The sequence below is a fragment of the Dreissena polymorpha genome, chromosome 5 (assembly GCF_020536995.1).
Source record: "Dreissena polymorpha isolate Duluth1 chromosome 5, UMN_Dpol_1.0, whole genome shotgun sequence".
NCBI classification, from domain to species: domain Eukaryota; kingdom Metazoa; phylum Mollusca; class Bivalvia; order Myida; family Dreissenidae; genus Dreissena; species Dreissena polymorpha.
The window spans coordinates 28,695,894-28,707,896 of record NC_068359.1 but is presented as its reverse complement, the minus strand read 5'-3'; the positions used below and the strand labels follow the sequence as shown (position 1 = coordinate 28,707,896).

Here is a 12,003-nt window from a genome sequence, read left to right as displayed (position 1 = left end):
GGGGGTATAGTGTGAGGGTGTGGTGGTCAATCGTGAGATGATCTTAAAAATAAAAAAATAAACAAGGGACAAAATTGTCACAAAACCAGGTTTTCATTGTGAAAAAAAATCTGATTAAGGGAGACAACTCAAACTGAACTTTTGAAATGAACAAACAAAATTAACCCCCTTTGTAAGTTTGTTTCAAAATAAATCTATTTTAAGTTGTGGTGACCTTGACATTGGAGATATTGACGTGATTCTTTCGTGTGACACACCGCCCCATGATGGTGAACAAATGTGCCAAATAATTGTAAAATCTCACAATGAATGACATAGTTATGGCCCAGACAAGCTCATTTATTGCCAATTTTGACCTTTGAACTCAAAGTGCGACCTTGACCTTGGAGATATCAACGTAATTATTTCGCGCGCCACACCGTCCAATGATGGTGAACAAATGTGCCAAATGATTTTAAAATATGACAATGAACGACATAGTTATGGGCCGGACAAGCTTGTTCCACCCGCCCGCCAGCCAGCCAGCCCGCCCGCATTCGCCAATCTAATAACCAGTTTTTTCCTTCGGAAAACCTGGTTAAAAATAAAAAAAAAATTTGGGGGGGGATTCGGGGCTGGGGAGGGGGGGAGGGCATGGGGGATGGTTTGGGTGGAGTCACATTGTGGTATGTCAGGTAAGAGTAGTTTTGTCAAAAAATCAATCAAATCTAATCATAAATAAAGAAGTTATGGCCATTTTAGCAAAATTTAATAATTTTACCTTGAGTCAAGGTCATTCAAAGGTCGAGGTTAAATTCAACTTGCCAGGTACAGTAACCTCATGATAGCATGAAAGTATTTGAAGTTTGAAAGCAATAGCCTTGATACTTTAGAAGTAAAGTGGATTGAAACACAAAATTTAACCATATATTCAAAGTTACTAAGTCAAAAAAGGGCCATAATTCTGTAAAAATGAAAACCAGAGTTATGCAACTTGTCCTTTTACTGTCCCCTTATGATAGTTTGCGAGTGTTCCAAGTATGAAAGCAATATCTATGATACTTTAGGGGTAAAGTGGACCAAAACACAAAACTTAACCAAATTTTCAATTTTCTAAGTATAAAGGGCCCATAATTCCGTCCAAATGCCAGTCAGAGTTACATAACTTTGCCTGCACAGTCCCCTTATGATAGTTAATAAGTGTTGCAAGTATGAAAACAATAGCTTTGATACTGTAGGAATAAAGTGGACCAAAACACAAAACTTAACCAAATTTTCAATTTTCTAAGTATAAAAAGGGCACATAATTCTGTCAAAATGCCAGTCAGAGTTACATAACTTTGCCTGCACAGTCCCCTTATGATAGTTAGTAAGTGTTGCAAGTATGAAAGCAATAGCTTTGATACTTAAGGAATAAAATGGACCTAAACACAAAACTTAACCAAAATTTTCAATTTTCTAAGTATAAAAAGGGCACATAATTCTGTCAAAATGCAAGCCAGAGTTACCTAACTTTGCCTGCCCAGTCCCTTCATGATAGTAAGTAAGTGTACCAAGTTTGAATGCAATAGCATTGATACTTTCTGAGAAAAGTGGACCTAAACGCAAAACTTAACCGGACGCCGACGCCAACGCCGACGCCAACGCCGACGCCGATGCTAAGGTGATGACAATAGCTCATAATTTTTTTTCAAAAAAAAGATGAGCTAATAAGAGTCTACCAACGTTCACTCTTTTCAAGCGTAATTATGCCATAGAAAAGTTTACCTGAAGCTGTCATAATCTTAAGCACAGTGGTCAACTTCAAGACTTTCCTACTGCGAATTGTGAGGTGCAAGTTGCAACTAGTGACATTAAATAGTGTGCAATGTAAATACATGTTGGACTTTTAATTGCACACTCCTCTTTGGTGGACGTCAGACCTCACACATGTATCAGTGCCCATTTGGAAAAAGTACTGGTACTGCGACAGTTTGTAAACAAGAGCACGCATAACTGGTGCCAACGCTCGACTGCGGGTGCAGTTGTTTTTTTTAGAGGTAACAGTGACCTTGACCTTTGACCTAGTGACCCAAAAATGGGTGTGACATGTAGAACTCATCAAGGTGCATCTACATTTGAAGTTTCAAAGTTGTTGGTAGAAGCACTTTGATTTTAGAGCCAACGTTAAGGTTTTAGCACGGCGGACAGCGGACAAGCTAGCTATGACAAAACCTCGGGTTTTCTCCGAAAACAGCCGAGCTAAAAATGCACAAGAAACTTGAAATTTGGGACACTTGCGTTCTAAAATCATTGTTTTGCTAGCCCAATAGTAGCTAAAGAAACTTCAGCGTACAGTTTATATAGTATTGACAGACCTAAATAAGGTCTGTCATTGGCTTAAAGGGATCTTTTCACGGTTAGGTAAATTGACAAAATGGAAAAAAGTTGTTTCAGATTCGCAAATTTTCTGTTTAGTTATGATATTTGTGAGGAAACAGTATTACTGAACATTTGCCATGGTCTAATATAGCCATTATATGCATCTTTTCACGATTTAAAAACCTAAAAATTATAAAGCGTTGCAACGTGAAACGATTGAATAATTCGGAGAGTGCTGTTGTTGTCGTTTAAATTTGTGAAAATACAAAGATTATTTATATAATGTATAAAATATGCATCCTATGTATGCATGGCAGGATAGCTCAGTTGGCTTATGCGTTTTTACTTCAGGATTCCGGGGGTCACTGGTTCGAGCCCTGCTGCTGGCTACTTTTTTTTCCTTTTTTAAATTTTATTTTTGATTTTTTACTGGAGCTTTTACAATTTAATGTTTATCGTTATCAATATAAAGCATTTAATGACAAACTTCAAAACATCTGTGAAAAGGCCCCTTTAAAGTCGCGCCAGTCAAAAATCATAAAAAGAGACATTCAAAGACAAAGTTATGGTACAGAACTTGTCCAATGCCGAAAAGTGAATTGTGATGAAAAAACATATTATGCAAAATAACAAAAATGGCAATTTCATACATCTCAATTTCGCCTCAATAATTGTCACATTATTTAATATTGCGAAATTAATTAGGAAATAGCACGGAAAAGGTACGAATATGTGAGGGTTCGAAACAAACCAAAATTGGCAAATTTATGGTACTCGAATCATAATATAGATATTTACCTGAAATGCTATTTTAGGGCCTGCCGTTGGATGGAACTCGCTGAAAAATATGCATTTGATTTTCCCAGCGTTTGGCGAGGCCATTTCTGTAAACGAATTTGTTCTTTGCTGTATGTCGTCGAACAACAACTTCGTGCATTGTAACCTCTGAATAATTTGTGTAATTTGCGGCCTCGTTTGATTCTTAAATTGTACGAAATTGTACGAAAAAGCAATTAACTTCAGTTCAGTCTACCTTACCTTCCATTCGTCTGTCCGTCTCGTAAACATATCAAATGTTTGGGAATCAATTTACGAGTTCAAAGAACAAACGTTGAATAAACATAATCATTTCAATAAAAAACGCGATCTTATTGTCCATGGGCTGTTTTCTACATGAGAACTATATTTTATATCTATAAATCAGCACATATTGCTACAAAATATTACATTCAAAAGAAAGTCATCTCATCATAGCATGGCGTCATTTTAACTAATCACGATGCGCAGAGGGTTTGTCATTTTCATACGATCATTCAAAGTATATGCTAGAGGTGGGAGTGGAGGCAGGTCAATTTGATACAATCAAAGATTCAATATGTGATGGCATTTTAATCGGTACGAACGCGAATTAAACATGTAATAGTGCAGTCTTTAATGGTACACACACGACATAGACATTACAAATGAAGCAACCCGTGGTAAGTACTTGTCAGTAGCCGAATGGTCTCAGGCCGATCCGGTCCTCACCGAACCGAACCCCTTCGCAAAAACGTGCACACAACAGTTCTACCAGAAGCTCTAAAAAGACTCAAACCATGGAATTTCGTTTTCAATTCGGATATGCAACAGCTAGAAATTGCCCATCACTTCCTTCTTAAGCGCGCATAAGTTAGGCCTCCCGCACCTTACTCATTCAAAAATGGCGAATGGTCTCTATGAGACCATTCACCTCTATGGAGTGGTATATTGACCGACAAAACTAGTAGTCCTGTGACCATGACGCCTACCTCCCCTGTCGGAGCATTTTGTTTATTGCGATTCATGTATATCGAACATGCACGGGTAAGATGCAACCTCCCGTGGGTGTTACTTTGTTGCTGTTGTTTTTAACGGGATTTTTTTTAATAAAAATACGGCACTAAGTATTAAAAAACATTGATCGTGTACATACATGTAATTACATGCACACTCCCCATTGCGTGACTAGCGCCTCTCTGTGTCGTACCATTGCTATATATATTACAGTAATAGTCCTCCCTATTTTTAACAGCAATTATTTTTAATAAAGGAACATTTTCCTGAAGCGAAATTTGCCTTAAAAAAATTCAGCGAATTCTAATTTTGTATGAAGTCACACTCTCTCTCTCTCTCTCTCTCTCTCTCTCTCTCTCTCTCTCTCTCTCTCTCTCTCTCTCTCTCTCTCTCTCTCTCTCTCTCTCTCACCTCTTCTCTCTCTCTGTCTCTCTCTGTCTCTCTGTCTCTCTCTCTCTCTCTCTCTCTCTCTCTCTCTCTCTCTCTCTCTCTCTCTCTCTCTCTCTCTCTCTCTCTCTCTCTAATATATATATATATATATTTATTTATTTATTTATTTTTCTTTCCATATATGCGCTCAAAGTCACTTTATGTTTGATTTGATTGCATTCCGTACTTTGACGAAATCTGTTGAAAAACAATCTAGAAATAAAAAAATTAGTGTCGCATTACAAGTGTCTGTGAGTGTATTAATTATATTGCCTATTGCCGTCTCTTACATCTAGTATCGCTGAGAAGAGCAAAACAAGTAAAGCTCTTAAATTCTTAGCAAATATTATGCTACTTTTTATATTGGTATAAATGACAGATAAAGTTAAAATAATCAAGTGTTCATATATCTCAAAGTCAAAACAGTTCAAAACATAGAAGGAGCAAACAAAAACAGTGTAATATCACTATCATCACTGTCAACATTTCTTTGTGTATAAGTCAAAGACCGAAACAGGACAGATAAAAAAACATGTTTACTATTTGAAAGTTCAAATTTTGTTTGAGCGCCAGTTTTAAAGGCCTGTTAAGCACCACACAATTTAAAACAATGGCTTCAGTATAGAGATTTATTCAGGGACAAATTAAAATAAAATATAAAAGTCTTTGTGCAACTGTCCAATGCCAATTAAATGTTATATGACAAAAAATGTCTGATAAAAAATAATAATATATTTCATCCCTCAACGTAAAAAATGTTTAAATGGAAAGGAAGGACGGAAAGTGTCGGATAAAACTAATATAGCCATGAAAATTTCAAAAACATAACATGAGCTCCATTTTAAACGACGGTCGAGCGCCACATTTCGGAACGCCTGCGTGCCTCCGTCAGCATCTGCCAAGCGGTGTTCCGGTAAACCCGACGTCTGTTGACGTAGAAGTAGAGCTCCAGCAAAAACCACGCCAGCGTCAGTCCAATCGTCAGCGTGAGGCAGAAGAATAGGAACGCTAGGCATATGGAGAACATAACGTGCGTCTTTTTCACCTCGGCCTCCGATGCGTACGGATCGCTGTTGACGGTCTGGAAAACAATTAACATGAGACGCGCTCTGGGAAAATAGGGCTAAATGCATGAGCGTAAAGTATTGTCTTGGATAAGCCTGAGCAATGCGCGCAGGTTAATTATGGACGACACTTTCCGCTTTTATGGAATTATCCGCTTCAAATATCCTACCGCAACCCAAATTCGACGACACCTAAATTCGACGATTGATTAAATGGATGATTATTGTCTTGGAATCATTTCAACGTAATACATCCGAGTTTAAAATTATTATTTTGCGCTATTAAACATTTCATTATTTCTTTCATGATTTGCTAAATATTGCTTCATGTAACCGTTACATCGTCGAATTTGGGTCACATTGGGATATGTCTCTTCTAAACAAAAGTCGTGTCTATGCGAGAGTGTCGTTCCTGATTTTCCTGTGCATACTTCACAGGCTGATCTGGGACGTCACTTTATGCACCTGCCTTAAGCCCGGTTTTCCCATTTTTTATGATAATTATTTATTGACGAAAACTATCAGCTAATATTTCCATTTCAGCATGACGTCGATGATCTCGCTTAGTTCAAAGCGCATCTGACATTAATATTTATTATAAAGGTCAATGTTAACGCTCTTTAAAGAAGTACAATACGATCGAACGATATATCGAATATTATTTTGACAGTTCAAGCATGATATCGCAAGAGAATATAATACAAGCTATGTAAGCTATTAACAAGAGCTGAATTTGTAACTGAGTTTTTTAATAACACATTCTTGTAAATGTGGCTTTGTCTTTGCTCCTGCGAACCTTTTCCCAATTAAGCTTTTATATGTTACATTTAATCTGTGAAGGGGATAACGTTGCGATTCCGATACCCGTAGTTGATAGAGGCAGAGGTGATCCTAGAAACATTCTTGATGTTATTGTTGGCCAGGATGAGAATGACATGTACAGAATTGACGTGAAGTCATGTGTTTTAAGTACAAGATAATCCAGGAACAAATTTGAACTCTGCCCGCAACACCTTCTTACTAATTTGGATTCAGACACAGAAATAACTATAACACTTCGTGAAGCTGTCAGGAAGACAGAGTCGGGTGGTCAAGGATTCTTTCATTGCGACTGTAGCCTTGGGAAGAGACAGTGCCAGACTAAGAGATGCAAGTGGTTTAAGGCCCAGAGACTTTGTAATAGTAGATGCCATAACACATAAAACAAATAAAATGTTAAGAAATGTACCAAGTGACATGTGGAATTTCACAAGAGTGTACTTAAACACATACAAGTTTTATAGTTCCTAGATGATACAAAATATGTAGCAAACATTCATTTACAAGTATTCTATTTTTGTTTCACTGACATGTGTCCATTTACAAGTATTCTATTTTTGTTTCACTGACATGTGTCCATTTACAAGTATTCTATTTTTGTTTCACTGACATGTGTCCATTTACAAGTATTCTATTTTTGTTTCACTGACATGTGTCCATTTACAAGTGTTCTATTTTTGTTTCACTGACATGTGTCCATTTACAAGTATTCTATTTTTGTTTCACTGACATGTGTCCATTTACAAGTATTCTATTTTTGTTTCACTGACATGTGTCCATTTACAAGTATTCTATTTTTGTTTCACTGACATGTGTCCATTTACAAGTATTCTATTTTTGTTTCACTGACATGTGTCCATTTACAAGTATTCTATTTTGTTTCACTGACATGTGTCCATTTACAAGTATTCTATTTTTGTTTCACTGACATGTGTCCATTTACAAGTATTCTATTTTTGTTTCACTGACATGTGTCCATTTACAAGTATTCTATTTTTGTTTCACTGACATGTGTCCATTTACAAGTATTCTATTTTTGTTTCACTGACATGTGTCCATTTACAAGTATTCTATTTTTGTTTCACTGACATGTGTCCATTTACAAGTATTCTATTTTTGTTTCACTGACATGTGTCCATTTACAAGTATTCTATTTTTGTTTCACTGACATGTGTCCATTTACAAGTATTCTATTTTTGTTTCACTGACATGTGTCCATTTACAAGTATTCTATTTTTGTTTCACTGACATGGGTCCATTTACAAGTATTCTATTTTTGTTTCACTGACATGTGTCCATTTACAAGTATTCTATTTTTGTTTCACTGACATGTGTCCATTTACAAGTATTCTATTTTTGTTTCACTGACATGTGTCCATTTACAAGTATTCTATTTTTGTTTCACTGACATGTGTCCATTTACAAGTATTCTATTTTTGTTTCACTGACATGTGTCCATTTACAAGTGTTCTATTTTTGTTTCACTGACATGTGTCCATTTACAAGTGTTCTATTTTTGTTTCACTGACATGTGTCCATTTCGAAAATGAGAAGTAAAATGCGATTGATCTTATATAATGGGAACTATCAAATATGTTCAATTTTATTTTGTGAGAAGATATATGAGATTGATTTATATGAGATTTTTTTTTCATCTGTCTCAATATGTGAAGTATGAAAGCAGTGTGAAATATCTTGTTAGAGTTCATATTGATGCAGGTTTTCAAAGATGTACAATTTTCTGAAAATAAATGTTTTAATTTTAGTGGCATTTATTTAATAAAGCAGTTAACAATTGTGAATAAAGCTGAAATCGTTTAAGAAATTTCATGAAATCAGGCATTTCGTGAAGTCCCTAAGTGAAACAGTAATTTCACGAAAATTTTGAATCGATTAGGAATTTCGTGAAATTCCTAGTTTCACAGATTTACTGTAACATATATAAGGATATATTGGAAGTTTTATTGCAATGCCTCAATTTTGGATCGAGTTATTGAATAGAAATCCAAATTGAGCTATATTCTATACTGTGATATTATGCTATGCTATGTCCCTGTGTTTTCTTTGGCGTTTGGCGCTATTTTCATCCATATAATTATCTATATATCTATATATATATATCTAGATATATTCATTTTATATATATATATCGGATAATGTAAAAATTCAGTTAAAATTTTTAGTTTAAAAGTACGGTATACCGTACTACGATTTCACGTAAAACGTTTAGGCAAACGACACCTGAAACTCCTCGTCGGCGCCCACGGTGACCACGCCGATGACGCCGCTGACGACAAACAGGAACAGGATCACGCCGGCGATAGTGGAGCGCTTCCGGCGGGAAAGCGGTTGGTACTGGGCCAACTCTCGCTGAAGCGCCTCTGTTGTCTGTCCATTCATGAAAGCAGTGTTATAATGCAGAATCATTTGGCCTTTAAAGGGACATTGCGTGCGTATTACACAAATCGCAAATGCCAACAAATTGTTTCTTCGAAAGAGGCATTTCATATTATCAGTTTGTACCGGTAGTCTTTAAAGCGACTTCGCTCTTGATCAGAAAAAGACTTTTAAATAGGCACTGTAGCGAGTTCATTACGCTATGTATATCAGAAATTCATTATGGAATGTGAACTTCAGTTTATTAGATAGATATCTCCACCGGACAGTAAACATACGCAAACTGCTCAATAAGCAATTAATTTCATAACCATCATGCTTTAAATAGACAGTCATTACACGTTTTGGGCTATATTCAGAAAGAACATTACATATATAATTAGCAAGTTGCATTTAAAACGGAATTCAAACATTATGCCTTATAGTCATAAAAAAAATTAAAGAAGGTCTAAATGTCATCCGTTTGTAAACATAAACGAGTTCTCAAAGACGGTAATGCCCATTTGGCTCCTTCACATGACACCTACGTCAAGCTGGCTGAGTCCGAACCCCAGGGCTGGCGCCGGGACGCACCTGAAGTTGGCGGCGCAAATCTCGCAGCGGTTGGATCCCCTGTACCGCACCCACTCTACCAAACAGCTGCGGTGTACCAGAGAGAGCTGGCCCTTGCAGCCACACTCTGTACATGATATGGGCTCTGAAGTCAAACGAAAGACGAAGTCTCTTGCACTCCGGCTGCTCTCCCTTCGCATCTTATAGTTGTACGTGTATATACGTTATCACGAAGGGAACAACGAAGTTTGTTTATATTTCCGTATTTACAGACCATGTTAGAAGATATTATGTAATGTACAAATGAATCGTATTTTATAGGCAAACAAAAACCCTCTTTATAATACCCCCGTTCTCACATAGCTGCGACTTTACGACGATCATCCCGATCAAGCCACGATCTGAAAAAAGGATCGAGGCCGATCGGAGTCGAAATCGAGCAATTTTGAAAATTATGGTCTTCATTTCGACCGTTCTGCGATGCCCCTACGTCAAACGCTTACTGCGTTTACTGCCGCGACATTCAAGATCATACTACGACGCTACGCAGAGCTTTTACTGCGCTTTTACTACGATCATGGAGATCTCTCCACGATGCTTCCGCGCTGCCTGTACGATAACGGCGCTTCTACTACGCTCTTTTTACGACTTTACACCGATTCTTGTTGAACACGATCCCGCTTCGCTTGTTTTGAGCATGTTCAAAATTAGCGTGGCGATAGTGTAGAGATCTCCGATCATGAAGACTCTACCGCGATCATACTACGCTTATGAAGACTCCACTACGTTTCTCCTGCGATTCGTCACGATCGGCAACGTTTTCGGCCATGCTTTGATCGTAGTAGAAGCGGCGTCTATGTGTGAACGGAGGGTAACTAACGGATGAAAAACTTTTCAACTTTTGACTTATTTTATGGAACGCGGTGCAATTGTGGCGTAATTTGACGTCCTATAAATAATGATGATAATGTATGAATGGAAAGAAGAAATAATTAAAACCGGAATTAATTACTTACTACATAAAGAACATTTCTCTCCGATCATGGGTACCGGTTATCTGTTTTGTTATGACGGCTTTGATTTTATCCAACACAATGTTTGAATCATTTATAAAAGGACTGATTGAAACCGTCATATTGGAACAAAATAATATTGTTATAAATACGAAAATCTCTGAACAATTCTTTGTTACTGCCTACCTTGTGTTGTTTCGTTGTCCTGGCATATGCGACAGAAGGACGCACTCTCGCTCGGCCTGCACATGGCTTCTGTGTCCGGTACATCCGGTGGAGCTATAAAGTCCTGCTGCGGGGTCCCCGGAGTACCGGAAGTCGTCGTCTCTGAATTATCGTTCTTGTCGTCCTTGATCAGCATTTCCAGGTCCGTCTAATTGATTTGAAAATAAATTATAATCTTAACTGTTTCTACTGTACTGTCTGCACTGTACGTGTTTTAAAATTAAGACATTAAATCTTACTTTAGTCGCAATACAAACAATACCAGACTGCATAACTAAATCGCATTTTATTCTCATTTCAACATCATCAAATCTGGATATGGTATGGGATACACACACACTTTTTAGTCACAGACGACTAAAATGTAAAGTATTTTTATTACCATTAGTTTACATAATAGATTATATTGCCGGTTTGTTATTCAACACAATCCATTCAAAAATGAATACAAAATTAAAATTAATGGAGGAACGTATTCTTTATGGTGTGCAAACATAAAATATATTGCGAGAAAAAAGTAAGTTATCACCTGGTTGTATTCCCAGCCCTGGTCCTCCAGGTCGTCATGGCTGGCCACCTCTGAGCTAGTTCCTGGCGAGACCTTGGGCTCGCCACTGGAAACGTTACAGCTCATGATTTCTCATTTCTTTACGTAACAACGAACCCCTGTTTCACTAGGCGGGAAAAACATAAACATGTGACGTAACTGACGTCACTATACCCGTCAGCGAAGCGCTGTACATTTTGCGGAAAGTGTCATGTTCGCTTCGCAAATTTGCTTGAGTCTACGACAATATCATGAAAAATACGTTTGTTTGGATAAACTCTGGTAAATGATCGACAAATATTTCTTATTTACCTCACTATTTGTATATAAAAAGATTTTCGCAGAGAAATTGTAATTTTATTATTTTCCGTTTATATCCGAAACATTCTGCATGGGGACTTGACGGGTGGTTTTATTTTAGTTACATACGTTACATTCAGGAAATTGCTTATGTTCTTCTGTGTTAAAGTACATGTAGTATAATTTTCGTATTCTCCATTACGGAATTTCGTTTTATGCGACAATGAACACGACACAAAACGTACAAAGCCAAATTACATGAAATCTACACGGATACAGATGCATATTTATTCCTAACAAATACAAATTCCTAACAAATAAAAGGTTTAATGCGCAAAAGATTCTGGAAAATACCATTACGAACATTTTAAAATGTCCCATTAGTTTCACGCAAACAACAAGAAATATAATACCGTGTTGTGGAAGGCAAGTTTAAAACGCTCTGTTACATTTATTCGTGAGGTGTCATTTTTAGCACGCAAAGTTAATCATACATCGATCAAAA

General features: G+C 37.0%; 2 protein-coding genes across 3 annotated transcripts in view; both read right to left on the bottom strand.

Annotated features, from left to right (window-relative positions):
• The window catches only part of LOC127882129 (GATOR complex protein NPRL2-like), a 67,246-nt gene extending 63,962 nt beyond the window's left edge, over nucleotides 1-3,284 (bottom strand). For both annotated transcript variants that reach the window (XM_052430591.1, XM_052430592.1), the window contains exon 1: nucleotides 3,139-3,284. In XM_052430591.1, coding sequence (XP_052286551.1) covers nucleotides 3,139-3,222 — 84 coding nt within the window. In that variant the 5' untranslated portion in view covers nucleotides 3,223-3,284. The remainder of the gene's footprint in view (nucleotides 1-3,138) is intronic.
• A 1,912-nt stretch (nucleotides 3,285-5,196) lies between these two features.
• On the bottom strand, nucleotides 5,197-11,359 carry LOC127882143 (E3 ubiquitin-protein ligase MARCHF11-like). The gene is made up of 5 exons (XM_052430612.1): nucleotides 11,181-11,359; nucleotides 10,613-10,799; nucleotides 9,389-9,558; nucleotides 8,706-8,852; nucleotides 5,197-5,662 (listed from the first exon to the last, which is right to left on the bottom strand). Exons 1-5 carry the CDS (start codon nucleotides 11,283-11,285, stop codon nucleotides 5,423-5,425), a joined length of 849 nt encoding a protein of 282 aa, XP_052286572.1. The 5' UTR covers nucleotides 11,286-11,359; the 3' UTR covers nucleotides 5,197-5,422.
• Nucleotides 11,360-12,003: the final 644 nt, after the last annotated feature.

Excerpts from the sequence above, each read along its gene's own strand:
- LOC127882143 (XM_052430612.1), bottom strand. The coding sequence starts at position 11,285 with ATGAGCTGTAACGTTTCCAGTGGCGAGCCCAAGGTCTCGCCAGGAACT. Across the intron at positions 10,800-11,180 it reads AGGGCTGGGAATACAACCAG|ACGGACCTGGAAATGCTGAT; the intron begins GTGATAACTTAC and ends CAAATCAATTAG. Across the intron at positions 8,853-9,388 it reads TCGGACTCAGCCAGCTTGAC|ACAACAGAGGCGCTTCAGCG; the intron begins GTAGGTGTCATG and ends ATGAATGGACAG.